This window comes from Chiloscyllium plagiosum, chromosome 14 (genome assembly GCF_004010195.1).
Source record: "Chiloscyllium plagiosum isolate BGI_BamShark_2017 chromosome 14, ASM401019v2, whole genome shotgun sequence".
NCBI lineage: Eukaryota > Metazoa > Chordata > Chondrichthyes > Orectolobiformes > Hemiscylliidae > Chiloscyllium > Chiloscyllium plagiosum.
Window position 1 is genome coordinate 24,402,001 of NC_057723.1, and position 27,491 is coordinate 24,429,491.

Sequence of the window (27,491 nt, forward strand, 5' to 3'; positions counted from 1 at the left end):
AGATTATTAAAGGATTGGACCCTCTGGAGGCAGGAAACATGTTTCCGCTGATGGGTGAGTGCTGAACCAGAGGACACAGCTTAAAAATACGGGGTAGACCATTTAGGACAGAGATGAGGAGAAACGTCTTCACTCAGAGAGTGGTGGCTGTGTGGGAATGCTCTGCCCAGAGGGCAGTGGAGGCCCAGTCTCTGGATTCATTTAAGAAAGAGTTGGATAGAGCTCTCAAGGATAGTGGAATCAAGGGTTATGGAGATAAGGCAGGAACAGGATATTGATTGAGGATAATCAGCCATGATCATATTGAATGGTGGTGCAGGCTCGAAGGGCAGAATGGCCTACTCCTGCACCTATTGTCTATTGTCTCATAAGCTGAATCAGATTCTACGCTTATATTGAAGTTGCTTCCCTGTCCCCTTTGCTGTCATTTTCCTCTCAGCATCACAGCATAATGCAGGCCATCCCTAAGCATAAATTTCTCATTTTCCACTGCACTGAATGGATTGCACCTGATAGGCCTTCTTTTCATTAACTGCCAATCCCTCATGGCAGGTTGTGGCCCAATCTTCAGACTGAGTTTTGAGGACAGCCTTAATTGATCACAGCACAGTCCCCAGACTGATGTCTCCGTTGCTCTCCAAATTCCTTACCTGCAGTCCTTGGACTGGTTGAACATGATGTGCAGGACTGACCATTGCCCAAATCTCCAGATTGCTAGAACACAGATCCTTGCACCAAACAACTAACTGACCATAGCTGACATCCTGGGCTGACTCAATGATGCGACAACTGAATAGTTGCAAGAGACATTAAGGTTACAAATATAGCCTCAGGGTTGTGAGTAGTATATGAAACTTTAAATTTGCCTGCAGTTTCCAAGATGGAATAGATTAACAATGAAAAAACATTCAGTAAAGAGGAACACAATTGTGAACAGGTATTATTTTTGAAGACTATCTTAATAAGGAATCAAGTGCTGGATGAAACATAGTCTGAGACTACTAGTTTAGATTTGAAAACACAATCTACTAAAAGTAAATTCAGAGTTGAAGTTTTCATTTTTTGTGTGCTTTCAATACCTCCCCTTTCCCAATGATTAAGCAACACTTCAGAGCCTTGAACACATATTAGTCATTTTGCAACATTATGCAAAATACTTATGGAAGCACTTGAAAAACTCTAAAGAATTAACCTCTAAATCAACATATTCCCCATGAATGCTTCTGAATTGAATTGAATTTATTGTTGTGTGTACTGAGGCACAGTGAAAAGTTTTGTCTTGTGAGCACTACAGGCAGATCACAGAGTTAAGTAGCATAGATAGGTAAATAATAGGTAAACAGCAGCAAAAACAAAAACATGGGTACAGGTGAATTTTAAGAGTTTGTGAGTCCATTCAGTATTCTAGTCTTTAAAAGAGAGGAACCAAGGAAAATATATTGCAATGGTTATAAAATCAAGCCTCAGTCTTTGCAATCCTTCTGGTCAGAACGAATTTACCTCAACCAAAGTTTTGGAATATTTCCCTTTTGCAGCATGACTGTGACAATTCTCTCAGCTTGCATTGATTTTTAGTAAACAAGGTCTTCAGTGCTCAGTTACAGGCTGTCAGCCTTTGAGACGTTCATTTATTTTTAATGCAGAGGGAAAGGCATATATCTTGTAACAGTGAGGAGCAGTGAATCATCAAATGAGTGGACATCTTGCTGTATGGTACTGGATTATATCAACATTATACCTGCAGTATGAACAAACAACTTATACAGCAAATACAGTGCATGTGTTTCAAGCAATGGCAAAGTCAAAGGTGAGCTGCCCTTATTGGGTCAGTGGGAACTACAGCAGAGGTACCGTCAAAGTCAATCATTTGATTCTTGTCCAAGGGTTGACCATGGCTATCACACACTTGATTTGACCAGAGTCCAGGGATCTCTGTCTTTTCAGATTCTTGTGACTGATCAGTTCTGTAGATCAACGAAAACCAGTCTGGCAATGCAGGTATGTGAGTTAGGTGGGTGCTTTAGACATATCAATCTGAGTTGTGCCTGAGTTGGGAGTGTCCTGCCAAGTCAGTAATGCTGGGTGGTGTTAGTGGTAAGGGATGGGCCACAATTAATCGTAAGATCTTTTTCAGTGATGGTTATAGAGCTTCGGGCTTAGTATTGAACAGTCCATGTGAACATAGAAACAATGAAAATACGTCATAGAGTCAAAGAGATGTACAGCATGGAAACAGACCCTTCAGTCCAATTCGTCCATGGCGACCAATATCCTAACCCAATCTAGTCTCATTTGCCAGCACTTGGCCCATATCCCTCTAAACCCTTCCTATCCATATACCCATCCGGATACCTTTTAAATGCTGTAATTGTACTAGCCTCCACTACTTCCTCTGGCAGCTCATTCCATACACGCACCATCCTCTGTGTGAAAAAGTTGCCCTTTGGGTGTCTTTTATATTTTTTCCTTCTCACCCCCTAAACCTATGCCCTCTAATTCTGGATTCCCCTACCCCAGGGAAAAGATCTTGTCTATTTATTCTATCCATGCCCCTCTATAAGGTCACCCCTATAAGGTGCAAGAAAATTGACCCTTCGAGCCTGCACCACCATTCAATATGTTCATGGCTGGTCATGAAATTTCAGTATTCCACTTTGGTTTTCTCTCCATACCCCTTGATTTGTGGGCGGCACGGTGGCACAGTGGTTAGCACTGCTGCCTCACAGCGCCAGAGACCTGGGTTCAATTCCCACCTCAGGCGACTGACTGTGTGGAGTTTGCACGTTCTCCCCGTGTCTGCGTGGGTTTCCTCCGGGTGCTCCGGTTTCCTCCCACAGTCCAAAAGATGTGCAGGGCCAGGTGAATTGGCCATACTAAATTGCCTGTAGTGTTAGGTAAAGGGGTAAATGTAGGGGTATGGGTGGGTTTCGCTTCGGCGGGTCGGTGTGGACTTGTTGGGCCGAAGGGCCTGTTTAATATAATCTAATCTAATCTTGATTTCTTTAGCTACAAGGACCAAGTCCAGCTCCTTCTTGAATATATCTGACAAACTGGCTCAAACAGCTTTCTGTGGTGGACAATTCCACAATTTCATAGCTCTGAGTGAAGAAATTCTTCCTCATCCTAGTCCCAAATGGATTATCTATTATTCTTAAACGGTGACCCCTAGTTCTGGACTTTGCCAACATTGGGAACATTCTTCCCAGATCCAGTCTGTCCTGTCCCATCAGGATTTTATGTGTTTCTATAAGATCCCAGGGAGTACAAGCTTAGTTGATCCAATCTTTCTTCATATGTCAGTCCTGCCATCCCAGGACTCCGTCTGGTGAACCTTTGCTGAATTCCCTCAATTGATAGAATGTCCTTCCTCAGACTAGTAGATCAAAACTGCACACAATACTCAAGGTGTGGCCTCACCAAGGCACTGTATAACTGTAGCAAGACAACCCTACTCCTGTACTCAAATCATCTCACTATGAAGGCCAGCCTACCATTAACTTTACTCATTCATCTGCTGCACCTGCATGCTGACCTTCATCGACTGTTTCACCATGACACCCGGGTTTTGTTGCACTTCACCTTTTCCTAAAATGCCACCATTCAGATAATAATCTTCCTTCCAGTTTTTGCCACCCAAGTGGATAACGTCATAGTTATTCACATTATATTACATTTGCCAAGTATTTGCCTACTCAGCCAGCGTATCCAAGTCACCCTGCAGCCTCTGTGCATCCATCCTGCAGCACGCAATGCCACCCAACTTAGCATTTTCTGCAAATTTGGAGATATTGCATTCAATTCCTATGTCCAAATCATTAATGTATATTGTGAACAGCTGGGTCCCAGCATGAACCCTGCACTACCCCACTCATCCGTGTCTGCCGCTGTATAAAGGACCTGTTTACTCCAACCCTTTGCTTCCTGTTTGTTCAATTACTTCATCCAAATTGTTAATGTATATTGTGAACAGCTAGAGTCCTGAACAACTAAAGTCTAAGGATGGGGCTCATTGCACTGGATCACTTAGGGCATGATTACAGTTAAAGGAGGTGCAATTTAGATGGGGAGGGGGCAGGAATGGTTGTCATAAGTCACAATAACTCCATTCTCTACATGGTGGGAGTATAGAGCCAACAGGAGCATGGTAGTTTGCAATGACATTGGTTCTTGGTTGTAAATTGTGGACAATAGTCGTTTAATAAAAGGGCTGAACAGAAAATCAAGGGGGAGGTGGGGGGTTAATAGGTCATAGTAGGCACAGAGACAACAGCACATGAAGGATGGATGGATCATCTTGCATTTCAAGTAGAGCCTGCAACTCACTCTTAACACAAATTTGGAAACTAGTGTTATTAGATCGAACCTCAGCTACACAACAACTGCAAACAATGTCTGATGCATGCAAAAGGACTCAGAAAAGATTTACAAGGATGTTGCCAGGGTTGGAGAGTTTGAGCTATAGCGAGAAGTTAAATAGGGTGGGGCTGTTTTCCCTGGAGCATAGGAGGCCGAGGAGTGACATTATAGAGCTGTATAAAAGCATGAGGGAGTTGGATAGGGTAAATAGAAAGGGTATTTTTCTTGAGATGGGGGAGTCCTGAACTAGAGGGCATAGGTTTGGGGTGAGAGGGGAAAGATTTTAAAAGAACCTAAGGGGCAACTTTTTCACACAGAGGATGGTGCATTGATGGAATGAGCTGTCAGAGGAAGTAATGGAGGCTGGTGCAATTACAGCATTTAAAAGGTATCTGAATGGGTATTTGAATAGGAAGGGTTTAGAGGGATATGGGCCAAGTGCTGGCAAATGAGACTAGATTACTTTTGGCTATCTGGTTGGCATGAATGAGTTGGATCGAAAGGTCTGTTTCCATGCTGTACATCTCTATGACTCTAAAATATACAAAATAGGTTACTGTTTTCTCTTTAGGAACCAAAACAAAATTTGGAATCGGAGGTTAATTATGACTGCAATGATTCAATAATGCAGTCTTGTTTCATTTGCACTTCACCAACATTGTCGAGGAATGCACATAAGCATTATGGCCTCAAACATTCATGGCAACTATATTGTGCTCACTAATTGCCTCTCTGTCATTCAGCAAAACAAATCTAACCCAACAAACATACTTCAAAAACATCATCCAAGGTTTTTCATTTTATAAATATATTCCATGGCTAAGGCTGAAAGATACCTAATTTGCACATTGAACTGTAAGTAAATAAAGACATAGTCTGTGATATGCAAGCCTGTATTTTTGTTGGACAGAGTCGAGGCCTCCTTAAAATGTAGTTTTGATGCTTGGGTCGCTTCCAACAAAACCTTTGAATATAGTCCAGGTTAGGTGTGCAGCATCATTGTGGCATTGTGTCCTTAAAATAGTAGCCAAGAAAGGGAAAATATCCTGATTGCAGAAGAATTGGGGGATTACAGCAATCTTTTGAGGATGAAGATATAGATAAGAACCAAACCACTGATGATGCAAGCCATCCATGGAAGCATGACAGCATTGTTCAGTGCAAAACAAAAGTGATAATCTAATTGAAACCCATTTACAGTACACATGAGCTAGATTCAGACTTTGTGCATTTTGACAATGTCATTAATGACTGAAATCATGGGATTGTCTTCTGCCAGGGGCTGAGCACATGCCTGATCTCTCACAGTCTTTGAGTGCCAAAGACCTTGGATGTCCAGCTGCAGATACATATCAGAATTGTGTTTATCAGATTTCTTTCCAATCTAGAAAAATGTTCAGGTTGATCGGTACTCTAAGTTGGTGGAGAGGGAAAGTGAAGGCCTTGGTTCAGAGGCTCCTTCCTGAAAGGTGAATTTGAAGCCAAGGGTCTCCAGAACTCAGCACTTCCTCATAAAGGTATGTTATGTGCCACTAGTGCCGAAATAAGAAAAGAGAGGGAATAAGTTGTCAAATAAGGAGAAACATTTGTGGAGATTAAGGTAGAGTCACCACTGTAGTACATAACAGAGCAGCGTAGCATGACACAATGAAGCTTACTAGGTTGATTGCTCCGCCCCCCACCACCACCACTTGGACTTCTTAGCACAGTTGTGGGCCTGTTTTGTTTGTAGTAATTACACAAGCAGCTACCTCCGAACTCTCTTCTTGCAGTGGAGTCAGTAGTGCGCACCTCTGTCCTGACATTTCGCATTCATGGTATTGGTGACAAATTTAAAAAGCATTTCTGTACAACATTTCAGACATTGCCATCCAGGACTGCCAGTCACACTATGGTCTCCAACTGTTATCAACATGACCAGAAAGCAAAATACAGTATGCCCTGTTTGGCAGTCTGAAGGTAAAAAAACTGCTTTTCTCTCCATCAGCTCCACTACTAGCAACTTTAGGTCCCGGTTCCTGAAGCAAGGAGCACATTTTCCTTTGTTTGCATGTCTTGTTTCAGCATTAAGGACCTGGGGCAAAAGTCCTAAGAGCCAAGAGCCAAAGAGATTGGCAGTTCTTAATTGTTCAGCAGCACCACCAAGGAAATGAGTGCTGCTGCTAGTACAATGTCAACTCTAAGTCTAAGATTGTCATGGCGTGAGGCACTGGTGACAGGAGAGGGAGGGTCATGGGTGGAAGGAACAGAATTTGCTTTTCAGACTTCCAAGCTCCCTACCTGCCTTTGAGCAAATACATTAATTAATTGCCTCAAATGACTGTGAATGAAAATGCTTTTGAGTGTTTAGATATTGCTTTAATGAAGAAAGGATGATGAGTACATCAAAATAAGGACGTTATCTATTCATAGTCAAACATTTTTTTTGGGTCTCATCATCTCTAAAGAGAAACTTAAATCTGCACTCTTTTGAACTGGTGTCAATCTTTTTAAACTTTCCACAGTAGGCAATTTTCTCTGCAGCAGGTGATTCTAGTTCTGTGCATTCTCCTAATTAAACTGAAAATCTAATTTGCTGTGTAGCCCAGACTGCTCAAACCTGATTGAGATATCTACCTTCAGATTTATTTCATGTTTGGATTCTAATAAATTATTAAAATAAAAATGTACTAATTTACACCATTCAGCTACATCATTGGGTTACTGATCCTATATTTTACCTCATGCATGTAGTAAGAAGGTGTAATGGGAAAACATCTTTGTGTAGTTGTCTCAAACTCTAATGGTGTTGTTTGATTACTAATTTCACCCTCATCATATCAGTTATGAAATAAGGGTGATATGAATCTGTACATGTGTTTGTGTGAAGTTGAATCTCTTCCAATTATTCATCCCATCTGCTATCTTTAAAAACATGGTCATTCTGGTTCAGCATCAAACCATCTGGTGATTTCCAGATTGTCATGTGGATTCTTCAGTATTGGAAAGAGACACTTCAACTCCCAAGTTGTTAGACATAGTGAACTCAGTGGTCACCTGTCTTTCTCAATGCCAGTACAATGTGGTGCTATTACATATATAATGTGATACTCATGGTGTTAAAACACAAATTGTTTTACTTATAACCCTACCTGTACCAAAAAACAGATCAATTATTTATAACTTTAAAGTTATGTTCATATTAACAAAATAAACTAAGTGTTAACTAATGTTAGAATTATCATTGTCAATTTGGAACCTTAAATTATTTGAACTATTCACATAGTATTTGGTATGTTTGCTGGGTTATTTTCTAAATTTGTGTCTAAATTTAATTAATGCATGTAATTGTTGCATTACCTAACTGGATTAGGTATCTAAATTTCCTTTGACATTAATTAACTCAGCAATTTACACAAATTAGAATTAATAATACATTTGAGAAAACAAAATCTATTAATCGGGTGTTTAAAAAAAGTGAAACTCTTTTATATTTAAGAATTCTTCTGCTGGATGCAGAGAAATTCCATTCTTTATTGCTAAATTGCTAAAAGGCAAAGACCAGTCAGTCTGGATCATAATCTAGTATCTGTGGATTTCATCACATAGAAATTACATAAATATTATTGTCTGATTCTGAAGCCAATATTGTCATAACAAAATGATTTTAGAAGTGTACTGGAGTTGAACTAACATTAGTCATGTGACTCAGTGATACAACCTGCTCCATATTGTTACAAGAAGTCATGAGTTTAATCCCTCAAATCGACTCGGCAGATTTTCAAGATAATGTCCAACAAATAATGGAGAGATATAGGAGGGCTTTGCTTTTCTATTTAAGAGAGTTCTGTAATGTATATTCATTTGTTGATACAGTTGAGCACATGTATGTTTAAATGTTTGAATAATAGGGCATATTCTGTTAATTGAAATAAGTCTTAAACAAGTTTGTTTAATTACTGTGAAGGAGCTGTAAATTATGCTTGGGTGCAGTTCCCTATTTCAGTATAAGGAAATTCTGTTGAGTTGTCATTCTGCCATAGATTCAGCAACAGTCAAGCAAGTTTTCTTGATTCTATTGCAAAATTGGTAATGAATCACTATTTTAGCTCAAACCAATAAACACTTACAATACCGACAAATGTTCCAAAAGTTCATAATATTCTCAATAGAGTCTGAATGATTACTGTTCAAACACAGTCAGAATACAGCATTTTCAATTACTTGAATTTTCAGACCCAAGGAAGGTAAGCCAAGAGATTTTGCAATTTACCAACCTGGCAATTTTTAGAATGCAGGGCACTCAAGTAACTTTACAGTTTCAATTTTATATACCTCAAGAGACCTTCAAAAGTGTTTATTGTTGTGTTATATCTCACAGCAAGAATTCATTATACTATTAAGAGACTATGATTGTACATGATGGCATAAAGGTCTCAGTCTCCATCTTAGTGAGTCTTCTGTCTTGCAGCATTATGTGCTGAGGGGAGCATGCTGCAGTTTAAATTGCTTAGTATGAGATAAAAAGTGTCTGTGATTGTAATGAATATATGTTGATACCAGGACTTGTAATAAAAACTGGTGGGATGCTTCAGTATCATATTACTCGTATCTAACATAGGTTTCACCTCATTTGTATAAATAACCTGCTGAAGGTAAAGGCTAATCACCAATCTACAGCTGTTCGTAAAGAGAGAACTGGTCATGGTTAGTTATGATTATGAAACAATTTGCAGATTACAAATATTAGATCGGACATAATTATGATTTACTTGGGAAAGTGCATTGACTCTGGATTTCTTAGGGTTGCTGCAAAAGTTAAATAATTAATCAAAATGCACAAAATCTGCAATTTTTATGTTTGGAATCACGTTAGCAGAAAACTGTGACCAGGCTCCTGTACTTAACAAGAACGATTGCTTATTATAAATAAACTAGTTCCATCTACAGGTAAACAAATCTACAAACTATCAACACCACCTGATGAAGAAACAACGCTTCGAAAGCTAGTGTCTCCAAATAAACCTTTTGGACCACAAGCTGGTGTTGTGTGATTTTTTAACTTTGTTCACCCCAGTCCAACATCAACTCCTCCAAATCATATCAACATATAAACTTGCTGGTTAAAACTTTATATCCCTTTTTTAAAACTTCTACACACATACAAACAGACAGAGACAAAAAAAAGTGATGTTATGGACAGAGGAAAATTCACTGGGACAAGACAGTTCACAGGATTGATGAGAAATTCCTTTTGCTTCCAAAGACAGTCTGTCCTCTGATCTTTTTCTTCAGACTCTTACATTTCTTAGAAAATGGCATTAGGCAACTGGTACACTAATTACAAAGTCTCTTAGTTAGTGGTTAAAGGCCACAACTCACATCAACTTGTCAGAAAAAAAAGTAGTTTTCTTCAGGCTTCAATTGACTTTGCTTGGAGGCAGAGAGACACTGGACCTGTTTCTTTAGTAGATCAGAGATTTCTCTCCCCCTATTGTAAACACCCAAATTGTTCACATGCCCATGAGCTAGAGAATTGTCATGAGGTTGATGGCTTCTTGCATGCTCAACTGATCACAATTGCACAAACCAGTCAGCAATCTGTTGCTGGACAAATCTCATTTTGTGCACACGCCAAAGTGCTGTGTCTTATTATCTCCCCTCCCCCACTGTTTGCCAAAAGTGTAAACACAACTCACAGTGAATTCCAGTAGCTTGTCTTTAAAAATGCGGCATTTCCTTACACATTCCTTGGTTTTAATTTTTTTCCCCCATTTTAGTCAACAATCAAAAATTAATAACAACAAGTTGTAGTCTTTACAATGTCACATCATTGATGTCTATTTTTAAAATTTGTACCTATTGCACTATAAGACTCTAGGTTGAGTGAAAATGGGATGTTTGAACTCAGCAATGAGTTCAGATGGCATTACAGAGATTTTCTTTCCCATATATTTGTGGAAATGAGAGGCAAATGAAATGATCTTGAGGACAATGTCAAGTGAAAAGTGTGATAATTGCAGCAAAAACAGGTTGAATTAAGCATCTGAGAATAAAGATGAATTATGGGGGAATGCTTGTTGCTGCCTCACAGCCCCAGGAATCATAAGTTAGCCATAAAGAACAAAAATGAGTGGGAACTAGATTTCTCTCATTTCCACTTTGCAAATAAGTTATGTATGATGGCATGGTCAACATCAGAAACTTTAGCTGGGAAGGTATGCACATAATTTGTCATCATCATTCTGTGATTTTAATTGGCCTCCCACTGATTGAATAGGTGAGAAAGAGAAGATGCAGGTGGCAGCTGTTTGCTGATTTCCCATTAATGAAGTGATGAAAAAGCAAAAACATTGTTGTTTTGCAGATGTTGGTGCAGACATAACCAAGAGAGGAAAGCTTTCACCCTTACTGATGGCAATTTGTTTAACAGCAGTGGTGAGCAACATTGGAATAAATGAATGTTGGGGAGCATTACACCCAGGACCTGACTTCAATGGAACTTCCGTCTCTGTTACAGTATCTTTAGCTCTATACTACCTCAGGTGCCGCAGCAACAAGCATTCCCCATAATTCATCTTTATTCTCAGATGCTTAATTCAACCTGTTTTTGCTGCAATTATCACACTTTTCACCTGACATTGTCCTCAAGATCATTTCATTTGCCTCTCATTTCCATAGACTTCTGTCATCTATTTATGTACAAGAAACATTGTTTGATCCTGACACATTTTCACAGCATTTCTGCCACCTACAATCAGCATAGTGAAGGCGGCATTTGGCATGCTTGCCTTTATTGGTCAGCCATGATGTGGAGGTGCCAGTGTTGGACTGGGGTTGATAAAGTGAAAAATCACCTAACACCAGCTTATAGACCAACAAGTTTGTTTGGAAGTACTAGCTTTCAAAGTGCTGCTCCTTCATCAGATGCTAGTTGCCTTAAAGGAGCAGTGCTCTGAAAGTTATTACTCCTAAACAATCCTATTGGACTATTAGCTAGTGTTGCGTGATTTTTAACTGTACTGGTCAGAGCATTGCGTGTAGGAGTTGGCATGTCATGTTATAGCTGTATGAGACATTGCTAAGGCCACATTTGGAGGACTACATACAATTCTGGTCGCTCTGCTCTAGGAAGGATGTTATTAAAATAGGAAAAGGGGCAAAAATGATTTCCAGGGATATTACTGAGACTAGAAGACTTGAGTTATAAGGAAAAGCTGATTAGGTTGGGTGTTTTTCCCTCTAAAACATATGAAGCTTATGTTTATCAAATTTTGAGGGGCATGTATCAGGTGAATTTCCCTAAGATAAGAGAGTCCAAAACTAGAGATCATAGGTTTAAGGTATGGGGAAATATTTTTAAAAAGTCTGAGGGGTACCTTTTTCACACTGAGTGATGCATATGTGGAACGAACTGCCACAAGAAGTGGTAGAGGTGGTGCAGTTACAACACGTAGAAGATGTTTGGATATGTACATATATTGGAAAGGTTTAGAGGGACATGGGCCAAACATAGGCAAATGAGACTAGTTCATTTTAGGAAACCCAGTCGGCATGAATGAGTTAGGCCGAAGGGCCTGCTTTCATGCTATATACCTCTATGACTGACGGCCATGATGTCCACTCATGGAGCATGGATGATATTGTGTAACATTTTTGATTCTCAAAGAGCTAATGCTAAGGAATGCATTAAACTCCACCTATGTAATAATGCCATTAGTCTTGGGTGAGGAGTACAGCTCTGGATCACAAAGAGATTGTGTCATATTCTCATTAAAAATACCAATATCATACTAATGTAATTTGTACCTGACTGCTACCATGTAATTCCTTGCATTTTAAGACAAGAACATTTTTCTTGAAAGAGTGCTGTCATGGTGTTTCCTTTTTTAAAAAAAATTATTAATGGGATGTGGATATCACTGGCCAGACCAATGTTTATTGCTGTTCCTAATTACGTAGAGGGTGTTTGAAAGCCCACCACATTGCTGTGGGTCTGGAGTCACATGTAGGCCAGATCAGGTAAGGGTGGCAGATTTCCCTTCCCTGAAGGCCATTAGTGAACTAGCTTTTTATTTGGAAAACTTAGCAACAATTTCAAGGTCATCATTTAAATCTTAATACCAGATTTTTTTAAATTATTGAATTCAAACTCCACCATCTGCCATGGCAGGATTTGAACCTACATGCCCAAGACATTACCCACGTCTCTGAATGATACCAATAGGCCATCACCTTTATTTTAGATAAAACAGACACAACTTAAAAGGAGGCTTGTGGCAGCAAATCTACAGTATGGTGTCCAAGAGTCCAATTACTTTGTAATACACAATGAGCAGTGGTGAGGATTCATCACAAAACATGGTGCTGACAAAGGGCATTGATGTTTTGGGTCACAATCATTATGTGATTATACTTTTAAGAGGCATACTCACAATATCATCACTGTTATTGAGAGTATAAAAGTACTAGACACATAGTTCATCTTACCTCAGAATTAATTGAAGCATAGCACATTACTAGAAGCATGCTCTTTATAATTAATATATTAATGTTAGCCAAGTCACTTGTGTACCTGTGAATACAATGTTTCTTCAAGAAAGAAGGGTGTGTGTTAATGTTCATTTAATGGTTTGAAAAAATGCATATCAAGAAAAATGGCAGTGGTGGTTCCATTGGTCTGAGGAGGTGAAGATACTACTAATAAGGAGAAGAGTTGCAGTATGTTGTATAGGGAGCATAATATATGAATGAATGTTTTGGGAATGCTGGTACTTGAAGTACAAAAGGGTAGTGGGTAGTGATTACTCACTAAGGGTCACACAGAGAATGGTGTGAAATTGAAGTAAAAATTCTTAGCAACCCTTGTTATATTATTAAAGTTCTTCCTAATAATGCCAGGCCTATGCAATGATGCTCCTGGCACAAACATTCTCCATTATTATTGGCCAGCATTTTGCCAGGATATCTGATTGCAGGACAGAAAGATGTTATCACTACTCTTGACTGCAAACTGTTTTTGGTTTCTTACTAAGGATTGCAGTCCAGAAAAGCTTCACTGGACTGCTACCAGGTATGAAGGGACTGTCTTGTGAGAAGAAGTTGACTATGTTGGTCCTGTACTTACTGGAATTTAGAAGAATGAGAGACAACGTTTTTGAAAAGTACAAGTTTCTTAAGGGGTGTAGTAGATATTGAAAGAATGGGAGAGTCTAGCTTCAGAAGACATAATCTCAGAATGAAGGATTGCACATTGAAAAAAAAAAGAATTTCTTCTCTCAAAGGGCAGTGAATCTGTGAAATTCTTTACCACAGAGGGCTGTCAGAGCTGGGTCATCCTGTGTATTCCAGGCTTAGATAGATATTTTTAATCAATAAAGAATTCACGGTTCATAGGAAAAAGGCAGGAAAGGGAATTTAAGAATTATCAGACCAGCCATGACCTGATTGAACAGTGGAGTAGACTCGATGAGCTGAATGGTCTTCTTCTGCTTCTACATCTTTGGTTTTATGGAGTTTTGTTGCAATGTTGGAAAATTGACTCTTGATTTTTCTGCTTCTGCTACATTCAATTGCCTATAGTTGAAGTGCATCTCTTTTTGAAGGCTGTGTTTTAAACACATCTTAAACGGTGTAAATTTAAGGCTACAATATGATAAGTTGCAAATCAAGATTGAGACCAACAGTAGTAACCTGCTCATTTATTCAAGTGCGTTTGATTTATGCTCTTTGCACAAGTGATTAAGCACCTCAAAAATAGATCCATGCACATTTTTTGCCCAATTCACATATATCTCACTGTTGTTGTGGTTCTGTTTGCCGAGCTGGAAGTTTTTGTTGCAAACGTTTCGTCCCCTGGCTAGGCGACATCATCAGTGCTTGGGAGCCTCCTGCGAAGCGCTTCTTTGATGTTTCCTCCGGTGTTTATAGTGGTCTGTCCCTGCCGCGTCCGGTTGTCAGTTTCAGCTGTCCGCTGTAGTGGTTGGTATATTGGGTCCAGGTCGATACCCAACATGAGCAAGACGAACGTAGTGTACAAAATACCATGCAAGGACTGCACTAAACACTATATAGGACAAACAGGAAGACAGCTAACAATCCGCATACATGAACATCAACTAGCCACGAAACGACACGACCAGCTATCCTTAGTAGCCACACACGCAGACAACAAGCAACATGAATTCGACTGGGACAACACTACTATCATAGGGCAAGCCAGACAGAGAACAGCCAGGGAATTCCTAGAGGCATGGCATTCATCCACAAACTCCATCAACAAACACAAAGACCTGTACCCAATATACCAACCACTACAGCGGACAGCTGAAACTGACAACCGGAAGCAGCAGGGACAGACCACTATAAACACCGGAAGAAACATCAAAGAAGCGCTTCGCAGGAGGCTCCCAAGCACTGATGATGTCGCCTAGCCAGGGGACGAAACGTTTACAACAAAAACTTCCAGCTCGGCGAACAGAACCACAACAACGAGCACCCGAGCTACAAATCTTCGCACAAACTTTGAATATCTCACTGTTTTGGGGATGTTGACGGTGACAATAGATAAGATTCTACATTTACCACAGTATTTTAATGGTGTTGAGCTCCGCTGAGATAGTAGACTAATAAATAAGATATTAAGGGTGGAATATTTGCAAGGTGGGAGCAGGGTAAATTATTAGTGTAAGGAAACATTGTTAGTGCAGTGGTCCTGCCAAATCTAATAACAGGGCCACATTAAAAGTAAATGCATTTGCACCCTGACAGCTATTCAAATTGAAGTTTAAATAGTTGTTAAATGGTAAAGTGTACTCTGCATAATAGCAGAGTTGTTCAGAGACCACCAGCGCAGTGTTAACAATCAAAAAAATTATTGGGAGTCTCATATCACAGATCATAATTGATGGAGAGAATGACAGTTGTAAGAGTAATCAGCAGATAATAGGAAAAAAAGAGATCATGACAGATTTGCTTTTGGGGAATATTCCTGGATCACAAGTAGCATTGAACAAGTACTAACCTGCCATTAACAGTTCCCTTTACCTGTAGGTTTACTAAGACTTGGGAAATACAGCTCACAGTCTTTAAATTTAAATTGATGATAAAATCTAAGGAATGAAGATTAATTTAAAAATCATAATTGCAGACCTGCCATTGTAAAACTGATTTTTCACCAATTTCAAAATAGATATAATCAAGCTAAAAAGGGACAAGTTACCTTTTTGTTCAAACATAGTCACTTTACCAATATTCCTATGCTCATTGTGAGTGATGGAAAGAAGTGTTAACATTTTCCCTGAGCTATTTGTCCTGCAAACTTACTACCAGTAATCTAGAAATTGTAGCGGTACACATCTCTTAAAACATGCTGTAATCCTTTAAAATTGTAGCATCTTCAATATCTGGCTTCAGATAGCAAATATTATATTCAATACTATTTGTAGAAGTTTGATCTTAATTGTGGCTTAAAATGTCTAACTTTGTTAAGGATCACACATGACCAACGATATTTTCTTCCAGATGGATACACGACAGATGACATTGAATTCTACTGGCGTGGAGCTCCTCGAGCAGTAACTGGAGTGGAGAAGATTGAGTTGCCACAGTTTTCTATCGTTGACTATCACCTAATTTCCAAGAATGTTGTTTTCTCTACAGGTATCTGATGAAGAATTTGTATGTATGTATGAATAACAAATTCCTCATCACAAAATCATGTGTTAAACCAATCTGACACCACAAATATTTTTTCCAGACTCATTACAGTTGACTAAAGACATAAAGCCAAGTAGAGCATTGATCCTAATGTGGTTTAAGGAAGACCACAAGAACAGTGTTTTTAATTCACTTATTTGATGCGGGCATCGCTGGCTGGCTAGCATTTATTGCTGGCCCATGTTGCCCTTGAGAAGCTGGTGGTGAACTGTCTTGAACCACTGCAGCCCATTTGTTATAGGTAGGTACACAATGTCTTTAGAGAGGGAATTCCAGAATTCTGGCCCAGCGACAGTCAAGGAATGGCAACATTTTCCAAGTCAGGATTGTGTATGACTTGGAGGGAAACTTAAAGTGGTATGTTTCCATGTATCTGCTGGCCTTGACTTCTAGATGATCATGGGTTTCGAAAGTGCTAAGGATCTTTGGTGAATTGCTGTAGTGCATTTTGTGAATAGTACATACTGCTGCTACTAAGTGTCAGTGGTGGAGTGACTGACTGTTTTGGAAGTGGTGCCAGTAAAGCTGGTTGCATTGTGCTGGATGATGTCAAGCTTCTGGAGTGTTGTTGGAGCTGTGCTCACCAGGCAAGTAGATAGTGTTTCACCACATTCATGACTTGTGCATTATAGATGGTGAACAATCTATGAGGAGTCAGACGGTGAGTTACTCATTGGAGTATTCTTAGTCTCTGACCTGCCCTGTAGCTACTATATTTATATTGCAGTCCAGCTGAGTTTTTGGTCAAAGGTAGTCACCAGAATATTGTTAGTGGGAAATAGTAAAACCTTTGAATGTCAAGGGGTGGTGGTTAGATTGTTTATTATTGGTAATGGTCATTACCTGGTATTTTTGTGACATGAATGTTCCTTGCCACTTATCAGCCCAAGCCTGAATATTGCTTCAGGTCTTGATACATTTGAACATGGACTGCTTCAGTGTCTGAGGAGTCGCAAATGGTGTTAAACATTGCATAGTCGTCAGCAAACATTCCCACTTATGATAGAGGGAAGGTAATTGATGAAACAGCTGAAGATGGTTGAGCCTATGACATTACCCTGAGCAATTCTACAGAGATATTCTGGAGCTGAGATAACTGACCTCCAACGGCTACAACTACCTTCCTATGTGCCAGGTATGATTCCAAACAGTGAAGAGTTTTCCAATGATTCCAGTTTTGCCCTGGCTCCTTGATGTCACACTTGGTCAAGTAGGCCCAGTTAACTGCTGTCATGCTCACTATATTTCTAGAATTCAGCTGTTTTGTCTGTGTTTGAACCAAGGCTGTAATGAGGTCAGGAGCTGAGCAGTTCTGGTGGAATCCAAACTGGACAACAGTGTGCAGGTTTTTGCTGAACAGGTGTTGCTTGATAGTACTGTTGTTGATACTTTCCATTGCTTTACTGATGATTGAGAGTAGACAGATGGGACAGTAATTGGCTGGGTTGCGTTTGTTCTGCTTTTTTGTGGACAGGACAAAACTGGGCTATTTACCACATTGTTGGGTAAATGTGAGTGTTGTAAGTGTATTGGAGCAGATTGCGTAGAGGTGAGGTAAGTTCTGGGGCACACAACTTCATGTCAGAGCCCATAGTCTTTGTAGTATCGAGTGTCTCCAACAATTTCTTGATATCATATAAAGTGAATCAAATTGGCTGAAAGCTGGTATCTGTAATGCTGGGGACCACTGGAGGAGGCCAAGATGGATCATCCACTTGGCACTTCTGGCTGAAGGTTGCTGCTATTGCTTCAACCTTACCTTTTGCACTGGTATGCTGGGTTCTTCCATCATTGAGGATAGGAATATTTGTGGAGCCTCTTCCTCCAATGAGTTGTTTAAATTGTCCACCATCATTCACAACTGAATGTATGAAACTGCAGAGTTTCAATCTATTGTTATGGGATCACTTAGCTCTGTTTCCCACTACAATGCCCATGCCTCATGATTTGAGGTCCATTTTTCCCACAGCGATCTTTGGTCACATATTCAACTTCCTGATCTTATTTACAGCTTGCCAATTTATTTATGGCTCAACTCAAAATCCAAAACTTTTTTTTTTAAAGTTGAGCCCCTAGTTATTTATACTCGCTTAGCAGAATCTCTCTTAGTTCTGCCTTATACTTTTGGCATCCATATGGAACATATATGGATTCTTCCTCTCCCATTCCAAATTGCTATCGAACCCTAATAACATCCATAACAATGGCATTGGTTAAAGAAGGTAGCCATTAGACCTCTTATTCCTCAGTTGAGGAGAACAATGGTGATCTCCTAATCATTCTGTTCCCAACTACTGTACTACATTCTTCACTACTCCCCCAACTTGAATGACCCCTGTACTACTTTTGTGAAAGTATTGATCTGTTTATCTGAAATTATTACAATATAATAGAGAAATTTTAGATATTAATAAAATTGGTCAGGGAGCTCTCCAATTGTTTCATGGGCAGTAGAAACAAAGAGGCTGAGTAAAATTCAGTTTGAAATTATATTTGTGGGGTCTTGGGGGAACAGAACTGCCAAAGCCATTCTTGATCTCCAGCACCATGATTCTATCTCGCTCTCTCTCTCTCTCCATTCCCAACATGAACAAAAAAAATGCTGAGTTCTAAAACAATCTGTTACAGATAAATTATGAGCAATCGCTCCACCTGAGTGTTGTCCAATTAATGTAAAAGCAGTTTTTAAGACTTCAATGGAAAGAATAATTGAGTAAGTGTAAAATTGGCAACTGATGTACTGCCAATTATTTCTCACTTTGTGTGAACAGTTAAATTCAACTCTAATTTTTTCAGTCACTGGTCTATACACTGTCAAAGGTGACTCATTGAGTTGGTTGCGGTGTGTCTTGCAGGTGATACATAATGCTGCCACCCTGTATTGGTGATGTATGGAGGCTCCCAGCCTCTGACCTGCTCTTGTAGCCACAGTATTTATACAGCTGCTCCATTTCATTTTCTGATCAATGATAACCCACAGGAATAGAGGAGTAGCTGGCTTACTCACCATACTGTATTATTGGGAGCAGATTGGAGTTGGGTAGGAAAGACATTGGCTAAGATCTGGCATATTTTCCATGCTTTCTCTCCATTGTAGCTTCCCCCTGACCTCCAACTCTCCCCAACCTCACTCATTTAAACAAGTCCAGTTGAAGGCCATAAAATCCAGTTACTGAAACAGCTTTAAAGGAAGCCAAGCCCTCTGGTATTCATCATTTTTAGAAATAACTTAAAGACGATGTGGTTTCTAATTTGAGAAGCTTTAAGAATATCAAGATGTTAGAAATTTGTGTGCTTTTGGTTCATTGGGAATGTTTTATTTGTATTTATCTCACACTTAATATTCAGCTCACTGATAGAAGTTAAAATATTTGTATACTATTTTTTCCCAGGTTCTTACCCCAGGCTGTCACTCAGTTTCAAGCTTAAACGAAATATTGGTTACTTCATTCTGCAAACGTACATGCCCTCCATTTTGATCACCATCCTCTCTTGGGTGTCTTTCTGGATTAATTATGATGCATCTGCTGCACGAGTTGCTTTAGGTATGGCTTTACAAATACGTACAAGTTAGCATGCTATTATTTATTCCTTGTACAACCCTTACTTTTTTTTTCTCTGCTTGGTGTATTTCACTTTGTAACTAATATGTATCAAAAATTTATGATCTCAAATTGTGCAAACCACAGTCTGAAGACATCATTAGCTGAAATTAACCATTTATTTTGTGTGATCACTTCCTAACCCAGACCTCAAAATGTTCTGGAATAAACTTCTGTAATAACAATCTGCTGAAAAAGAACATCCATTTTATATTCTAAGTATACATTTAAATAGAAATGTTTGATTATTTAAATATCTTAATTTTCTGGTGTGAATGTTTCAGAAATGTACTGCCAAGATGTCATTTTAGTGTTTCTTTTCTCGTTTGGATATTCCAGATAATTTTATGAGTGAAACTTCAACCACTTTTGTTATTTTTGATGATAACATTTCATTCAGTAACATAATCAGAAGAGACTGATTTCTAATAGTCTTATTTACATCCAACCCAGGATACATTTTCTTTCTCAGATAACAATTCAAAGCACTTAGGGCATACAGGGAACTCTGACTATGTTAGAATTTTTTTTAAAAATCCAACTGCAATTGCATTCTGCGACATTTTATTCAGTACAAACATTGAACATTATCATAAATTTTGTTTTTAAAGGAGACAGTTTCGGTCAAATAATGTGCTTGTCATTTCATTCGACCATAACTAAAAAACAAAATTGTGAATAGTCCGCATCAAGAATTACTTCAGATATTGATTGTATCATCTTGCAGTAGTCACACTGGTGAATTTATGTTAGCTATTTCACAGCCTTGTACTAAATATACTTTTATCGATACATTTTTAAATTCACCTTTATATCCATAGAAATGGTGATTTCCATTTCACAGACACAAAGGGTATGTTATCAACATGTAATAAACAATAAACTCATGTTAAACTACCTGATACAATTCATTTTTGACTGGTTTAAAAAAACTATTGGAAAATTTACAAAGAGTAAATTTATATTGGACATAATATTCTGTCTTTCTTGATATCAACATTTTTAATACATTATTTAAACCACATTTCTATAGATCATATAAATGAATGAATGATTAAACAACTTAAATTACTTTATTCTTAGTTTTATGTCATTTTAAATGTTAATGTCTGATATGAAAATATTAATGTATAAATATTGATGACCACACATTCAGGTTAATTGTTTAATCCTTTGCAGGTATTACTACGGTACTTACAATGACCACAATCAACACCCATCTGCGGGAGACACTTCCAAAGATCCCCTATGTTAAAGCCATTGACATGTACTTGATGTGCTGCTTTGTGTTTGTGTTTTTGGCCCTGTTGGAGTATGCCCTGGTTAACTACATCTTTTTTGGAAGAGGACCACAACGTCAAAAGAAGATTGCAGAGAAAGCAGCAAAAGCTAACAATGAGAAGACAAGAGCAGAAGCCAAGGTAGTTTCTTTAAAAAGTGGGTGTCGAAGTATTTCAAAGGGCAATGTGATTAATGCAGTTGCACAGTAATACTAATTATGTTTCGTCTCTTTCTAGTCATTCAAAATTTAACTTTCTAAAAGATGGTGATTAAATACTTCCATATATTCACCTGTTTGTCAAAAATTGAAAACAAAAGTCTTGCATGTCAGATCTTGGCAATAGATTGTGATAATGCCATCAAATATCACAGGATGGTTATATTCTCTTACGTTGTCGGTCATTGTCTGGCTCCCACTAGGTACAAATGTTGTCACTTGTAACTTATTTACCCAAATCGTAACATTGTCCAGACCTTGCTCCATAAGGGCATGGACTGCTTCAGTGTATGTGCAGCTGCCATTCATATAGAACACTCTGCAGTCGAGAGTAATGTCTTCACACCTGACCTTGTATCTTGAATTTGGATAAAGACAGACCTTAGCCAAAATAGAGACAGAGGTCCAATTCCATAACTCCTGCAACCCGAGCATGACATCCACCATTTCCGTTAGAGGATGGAGGCCTGATTGTACATTGCTTATTTGTGGTTCATGGTGTCAGTTACAACTTAAAAATCAGATCCAATTTTCATGACTGCACTGTCCAAGAAGTGACTTCTGAGTTTTAGATCTTTCAGAGAAATCCAATATGGCCAAAGTTCTTTTGATTGATAAAGGGAATCTTAAAGAGGTAGAACACCTTTTAGATACATCTATTGGTCAGGAGAAGTCAAGTGCCTGAGATTGTCATATGTAGACATGAATCCATGTAAAAATTAGATAAAGTCATTGGAACTGTCAAGCTATCAACAGAACTGTGCACTGTCAAAGAATTTAAGTTTGTGGCCTTTAAACTTTTGTAAAAGCTGTCCACAATATAAAAAAAGTATGAAATTCTTACTTCATTCTCTCTGCTGACAAGGCCTAAGATTCGTCTTTAAAGAATTTGTGCTGCATGTCTGATTTCACACAAATCAGCTCCAAGTACTTATGAAGTCTGTGCAGTGGGGCTTTTATTTAAAGGTTAAAGGAAGTTAAATGTAGTAAATGGGTTTTTAAAAATATCTTGAGGCTGAGATTATTCATAGTCATAGAGTCATTCTGCACGGGAACAGACCTTTTGGTCCAACTAATCCACATCGACCATGTTCCCAAGCTAAACTAATCCCACCTGCCTGCATTTGTCCCATATCCCTCCAAACTTTTCCTATTCATATACTTATCCAAATGTCTTTTAAACATTGTAACTGTACCTGCATCCACCACTTCCTCTGGCAGTTCATTCCAAACACTCACCACTCACTATGCAAAAGGTTGCTCCTCATTTCCTTTTTAAAACCTGCCTCCTCTCACTTTGAAAATATACTTCTCAGTTTTGAACTCTCATTTGCCATTAGAGACCATAGCTATCTTCATTTGTGCTAGATATAGTTCCCCGTAATTGGCACAGACTTCAATTACATTTTTTGATGCCACACTCAATCAAATGCTAATTTGTTATCAAGAGTCGCTCTCACTTTAGCTCTGATGTTTTGTTCATGTTTAGAACAAGGCTGCATCAGTGGGCAGATTAATGCTGTGTGTATACTCCCTGATACCACTGTCAAAGACAACCTTCATGGACTTTACTGATGATTGGGCATAGACTGATGAAGCAGTAATTGGTCAGATTTGATGTGTCCTCTTTTTTTATGGAGCCTACATATTAGATAACATTTACTATATTCTCAAGTACTTCCCAGTGCTGCAGATATACTGGAAAGGCTTGGCTGGTTCTCAAGAACCTCAGTGCTACAGCTGACAAGCTGTCAGGGCTCATAGCCTTTGCTATATACAGTGCCTTCTGCCATTTCTTTAACATGGAGTGAATTGAAGTCAACCGATGATTCACATCTATGATGTTGGGGATCATATAACAAGGCCAAAGTGGATCATCCACTCTGCCCTTATTGCTCAAGCTAGTAACAAATACTTTAGCCTCATCCTTTGCACTGACGTGCCAGGTCCCTCTGTATTGAGGATACATCTTCCTCCTCTGGTTAGTTAATTCAACTGTCTACTCACATTCATGATGGGTTGCAGCATAATTGTTGTGGTTTGCTTTGATCAATTGGTTGCAGGAATTCCTTTCTTGGTCGTATGCATTGTACTCCTGCTGCTTAACATTTACATTGTCCTGTGTACTTGTCGTACTGTGTTGATGCCTCATTTTCAGCAGATATTTTGTTCAAAAGTGTCGTACTATTATATTTAGAAACGTTAGGTTTGATTCACATTTCTATATTGTGTGTATTAGGAAGGGGAGACAGTTTAGCTTCATTTTGACTTCCATGAGTGGCGATTTGTTTACATTTACTTAAAAGAGATTTTAAAATAACACCCTGAGGCAGATATTTTAGTACTTCAGAAAACAAGTTTAGAAGTTGAGCTATTGCCTAGCAACAAGATATCCTAATGAACAAGGAGGGGAACAGAAACAAATTTCATTTTAGAAAGAGAAATAGAGCCATCTGTGTACAGACTTTTTTTCATGGAGAAAAAGCTGTACCGATGTGGTGCAGACTACCAGTTCCCAAAATAGTCTCAGCAGAAGAAATGAAATGCTGAGTGACTTAGACTTTAGAAAGATAAAAGCTCCAGAAACAGAATACTTTAAGATGTCAGGGTGCAGGCCTCCTAAAAGGCTGCTGAATGCATCCATTTAAAGGAACATATTAAGGAGAATGAGCTATATTATCTTAAGGGTTTCAAGATTCTTTAGCTAAAGCAGATAACATCAAATGAATGCAGAAGCATGTCAAAAAAAGTGCCTACTGAACAAGGAACTTCAAGTAGAAACAGGATGATCCTTCTGACGTTTGTTTTTGTAAGGTTGTTGTTGAAAGTAAAATAAAGAATCTTTTTTCTGATATTTACGAAGAGATTTATTGAAATAGGTCCAGTATGGTGTAAAATAGTTTATGCTTTTTTTCTCTCTTTTGTATATCTTTTGTTAAAAGTACATTGGTAGTTTGTGAGTATGTTCAGTGACTGATCACCATGGTAAACAAACCACAAAAATCAAACTTATGTCTATCAAGCTAGATTTCACCCTGATAACTGACTTATCCTGTATTATCATAGCTGGGATCATTACAATATTCATGCTCCTGGCATGCTTTCCTCACTGAACCTCTTGACTTGATGATAAATGATAAATGATATACCAGGCCAGTAGGTAACCGGTGGTGGTTGAATGCATTTTTTCTGTTGTTGATAGCCCCCAGCGAAATAAGCACAAAGAAAAGCCGATCTGGTCTGACTAGAATTTGCCTATCTGTTCCAGCTTATCATTTCCCGTTTGGTATTTTTCCTTTCTCTGTCTTTCCTTGAGTTTGTCTATGTTCTCACTTTATGTCTACTGCAGAGGTCACATTTCCAATTCAGCTTGCATGTCAAGTCAAAATACTTGATTGAGGAAATTTTAACAGGAAGGTTTCAGTCTCTGTAGAAAGTTAAGTCTACTAAAAAAGTGTCATTGGGTCCTGATTCTGACATTATCCCTTTTGCATCCATGTTTTCCCAATGGGTTTGTGGAGAAATAAGTAACTCTCTTAAAACTGCTGGGCAAATAGTTGTTGTATGCAAACAGACAATTACTAACTACTATAGTTAACCACTCTGGCTTTAACAGACAATACACTTATTTTCTGTGTTGTCAACAGCTTAGTCAGGCAGACGAGTAAACAGGTGGGAATGCTTCTTCACTCTGTGTGAAACTGACAGGCTGTAAAAGAGCTTAAACATTGAAATTGAAGAGGTCCAGCTGTGCCTAAGTTAGAGACTGGTACTTTCAGTATTCCTTTTGAGGCTATACTTTTACTGCTTTACAGGTGATTTCCAACTTCATAGAGGTCATTTCAGCCATATAGCAGGACTGGTTCGGTCCAAAATTACCGTAATGACATGCCATGGGAAATTTCTTAAAAATATTAAGCTTGGACCCAGATTAAAGCTGCACTGAAAAATTTTTACGCAATTGAAAAGTCTTGTGAAATTTAAAGAAAGTGTTTTATTGTTGAAGAATGTATAACATGCTTGTTACCTTACCTTAGAGAGAGTTGTAATTCTTTTTCATTTTTAGATGGATCCACATGAAAACATTCTCCTGAGCACACTTGAGATTAAGAATGAAATGAGTGCTGCTGAGATGACAATGGGTATCACTGATCCCAGAAGCACCATGATGCCGTATGACAGCTCTGGAATTCAGTATAGGAAGGCAGGATTGTCAAGGCACAACTTTGGAAGAAGCGCCTTGGAAAGACACGTGGCCCAAAAGAAGAGCAGGCTACGAAGGCGTGCTTCCCAGCTGAAAATTAACATTCCTGATTTGACTGATGTGAATGCCATTGATAAGTGGTCACGGATGATATTTCCTCTTGTTTTTGGATTCTTCAATGTGATCTACTGGCTGTATTATGTGAATTAAGCTGAAGAATGTGCACAGACAGTGTCTTTCCACACTTTTTTTTTTGTTTTGCAACAAAGTGGAACCATCGTTTTAAAACTGAGATTGTTCAGGACAAATTTTGCATGCACTTTAACTCCTTAATGGCTGGCTGTATTGGAACTTTTCATTGCTTTATTTATGTTAATTGAAACTCTTTCTTTATTGCTTATCGTTGCCTCTTGCATACTTAAATGTCAGAGGTCACTTTTTATCTTGCTTTAATGTATATGCAGCAGACCAGTCAATGTTGATATCACATTGAATATTATATTAGTTTAAAAGATTTGAATTGGAATGGATCAATTGACGATGTTACTAAGTTATAATCTCACACTTGAGAAGAAAATCATTCCTTTTGAGTTTTCAGTTAATGATTAAGTAGTAATTTTAATAATGTATTACTATGATTTTAAGTATCTTAAAGAGCCAATATTAGTTTGTCAAACCAGCTTCCGTACTAAAAGCTGAGGGATAATATTTCATGCAGGTTGATTAAGAGCTGCTATTAACATAAACAAAATAATATCACTGTTTCTCTGAACTCACAATGACCCAAAGTTAAAGTAAACTGGCAAAACAATTTTTGAACTAGAATTGCAATGCCACATTTGTTTCTTGTAGATCTTGTAAAAATTACCTCAAATCCAATTCCCACAGCCATCTTATATTTGCATATAGAGTGTTTCAAGTGGCAGTATCAATCATGTTAAAGATCATGCACTTTGCATTTGTGAAAATTACATCATTGACAAATTTAGAATAACATGGAAATATTTTTGTCGAGGATAGAATGAAGAGCTGACCCCACGCATTCTTCATGTATACTAAGGAACAAAGAATAGTAAATGACAAAACTATTGTGACCAATTGGTAAATGATAAGTGTTGCAAGCTTTTTGGAGCTGGTGAATTGATAACTGGTCTTAAAACATAGGAATCTTCATTGTGATAACTAGTAGTTGTTTCACTTTTTGTCAAATGTATATATAAAAATGTGCTTATATCTTTCATGTGAAGATTACCATTGACTTTGTAAGTCAGGATCCAGGGAAAACAGACAAAAAAAAGCTCTGCTTTCACATATGTATTCATGCAATTTGGTACAAACATTCTGAATTGTACCGACCTTAATGATCAATAGAAGAACATTTTTTTTTGCTATTCTATTTTGCACTATTTAACAATGAGGACACTTACGGCCCATCAATATTCTGTACGCCTGCCAGAGACAAGGGGCAGAACTTCCCTGGCCTTGGGATGGTGGGCTGAGAGATGGAAGAGATAGCAGGGAGTGACCTTGAGACAGCTTTCTAGTGCAGTTCCACTTTCAGGGAAGTTACCCAGTGGTGGGAGTGAATGTGGATCAGCAGCCCACTGAATGGAAATAGGCAACAATTTTAACTAATTAAAATTAAGGACAATTTTCCAGGGTCCTACTCTGTGGAGAAACTTCCAGCTTCATGGAGGTGATCTCCCTTCAGCCACCTAGGAGGCCATTAACATTGGAGACTGAAGAGGACGGAAGGCGGGGAAATTTAATGGGTAATATCAGTGGTCTGTTGAAGAGACCTACCTTTAAATTTGTACTTATCCCTGCAAGAAAGCTTCCATCTTGGGATGGTTTCTAGATCTTCAGTGTTTTTCAACAATGTTTACCTTTTCCATTAGAGCTGTCGGTGCTTTGGAGCTGCCCATCCTTTAATGAGCCAACAGCATCTATATCCTGCCCATTGAACAAAGAAGTGGTCAATTAGGAGATGTCTGCTGGTGTTGCAACAAGTTCCACTGCCAGCAAAATGCACATTCAGTTTCTCATTTGGTCCAACATCAGAGTCGTGAAGCGGATGGTAAAATTCTATCCAATTTAGAATCACATCACCCTCTTATTTTAGTGATTTGTAATT

At 38.5% G+C, this 27,491-nt stretch overlaps 1 protein-coding gene across 1 annotated transcript in view; it reads left to right on the forward strand.

The window, feature by feature from the left end:
* gabrb2a (gamma-aminobutyric acid type A receptor subunit beta2a) overlaps nucleotides 1-25,871 on the forward strand; it is a 252,103-nt gene extending 226,232 nt beyond the window's left edge. The window contains exons 6-9 of the mRNA XM_043703359.1: nucleotides 15,859-15,996; nucleotides 19,446-19,598; nucleotides 20,835-21,076; nucleotides 25,220-25,871. Coding sequence (XP_043559294.1) covers nucleotides 15,859-15,996; nucleotides 19,446-19,598; nucleotides 20,835-21,076; nucleotides 25,220-25,567 — 881 coding nt within the window. The 3' untranslated portion in view covers nucleotides 25,568-25,871. The remainder of the gene's footprint in view (nucleotides 1-15,858; nucleotides 15,997-19,445; nucleotides 19,599-20,834; nucleotides 21,077-25,219) is intronic.
* Nucleotides 25,872-27,491: the final 1,620 nt, after the last annotated feature.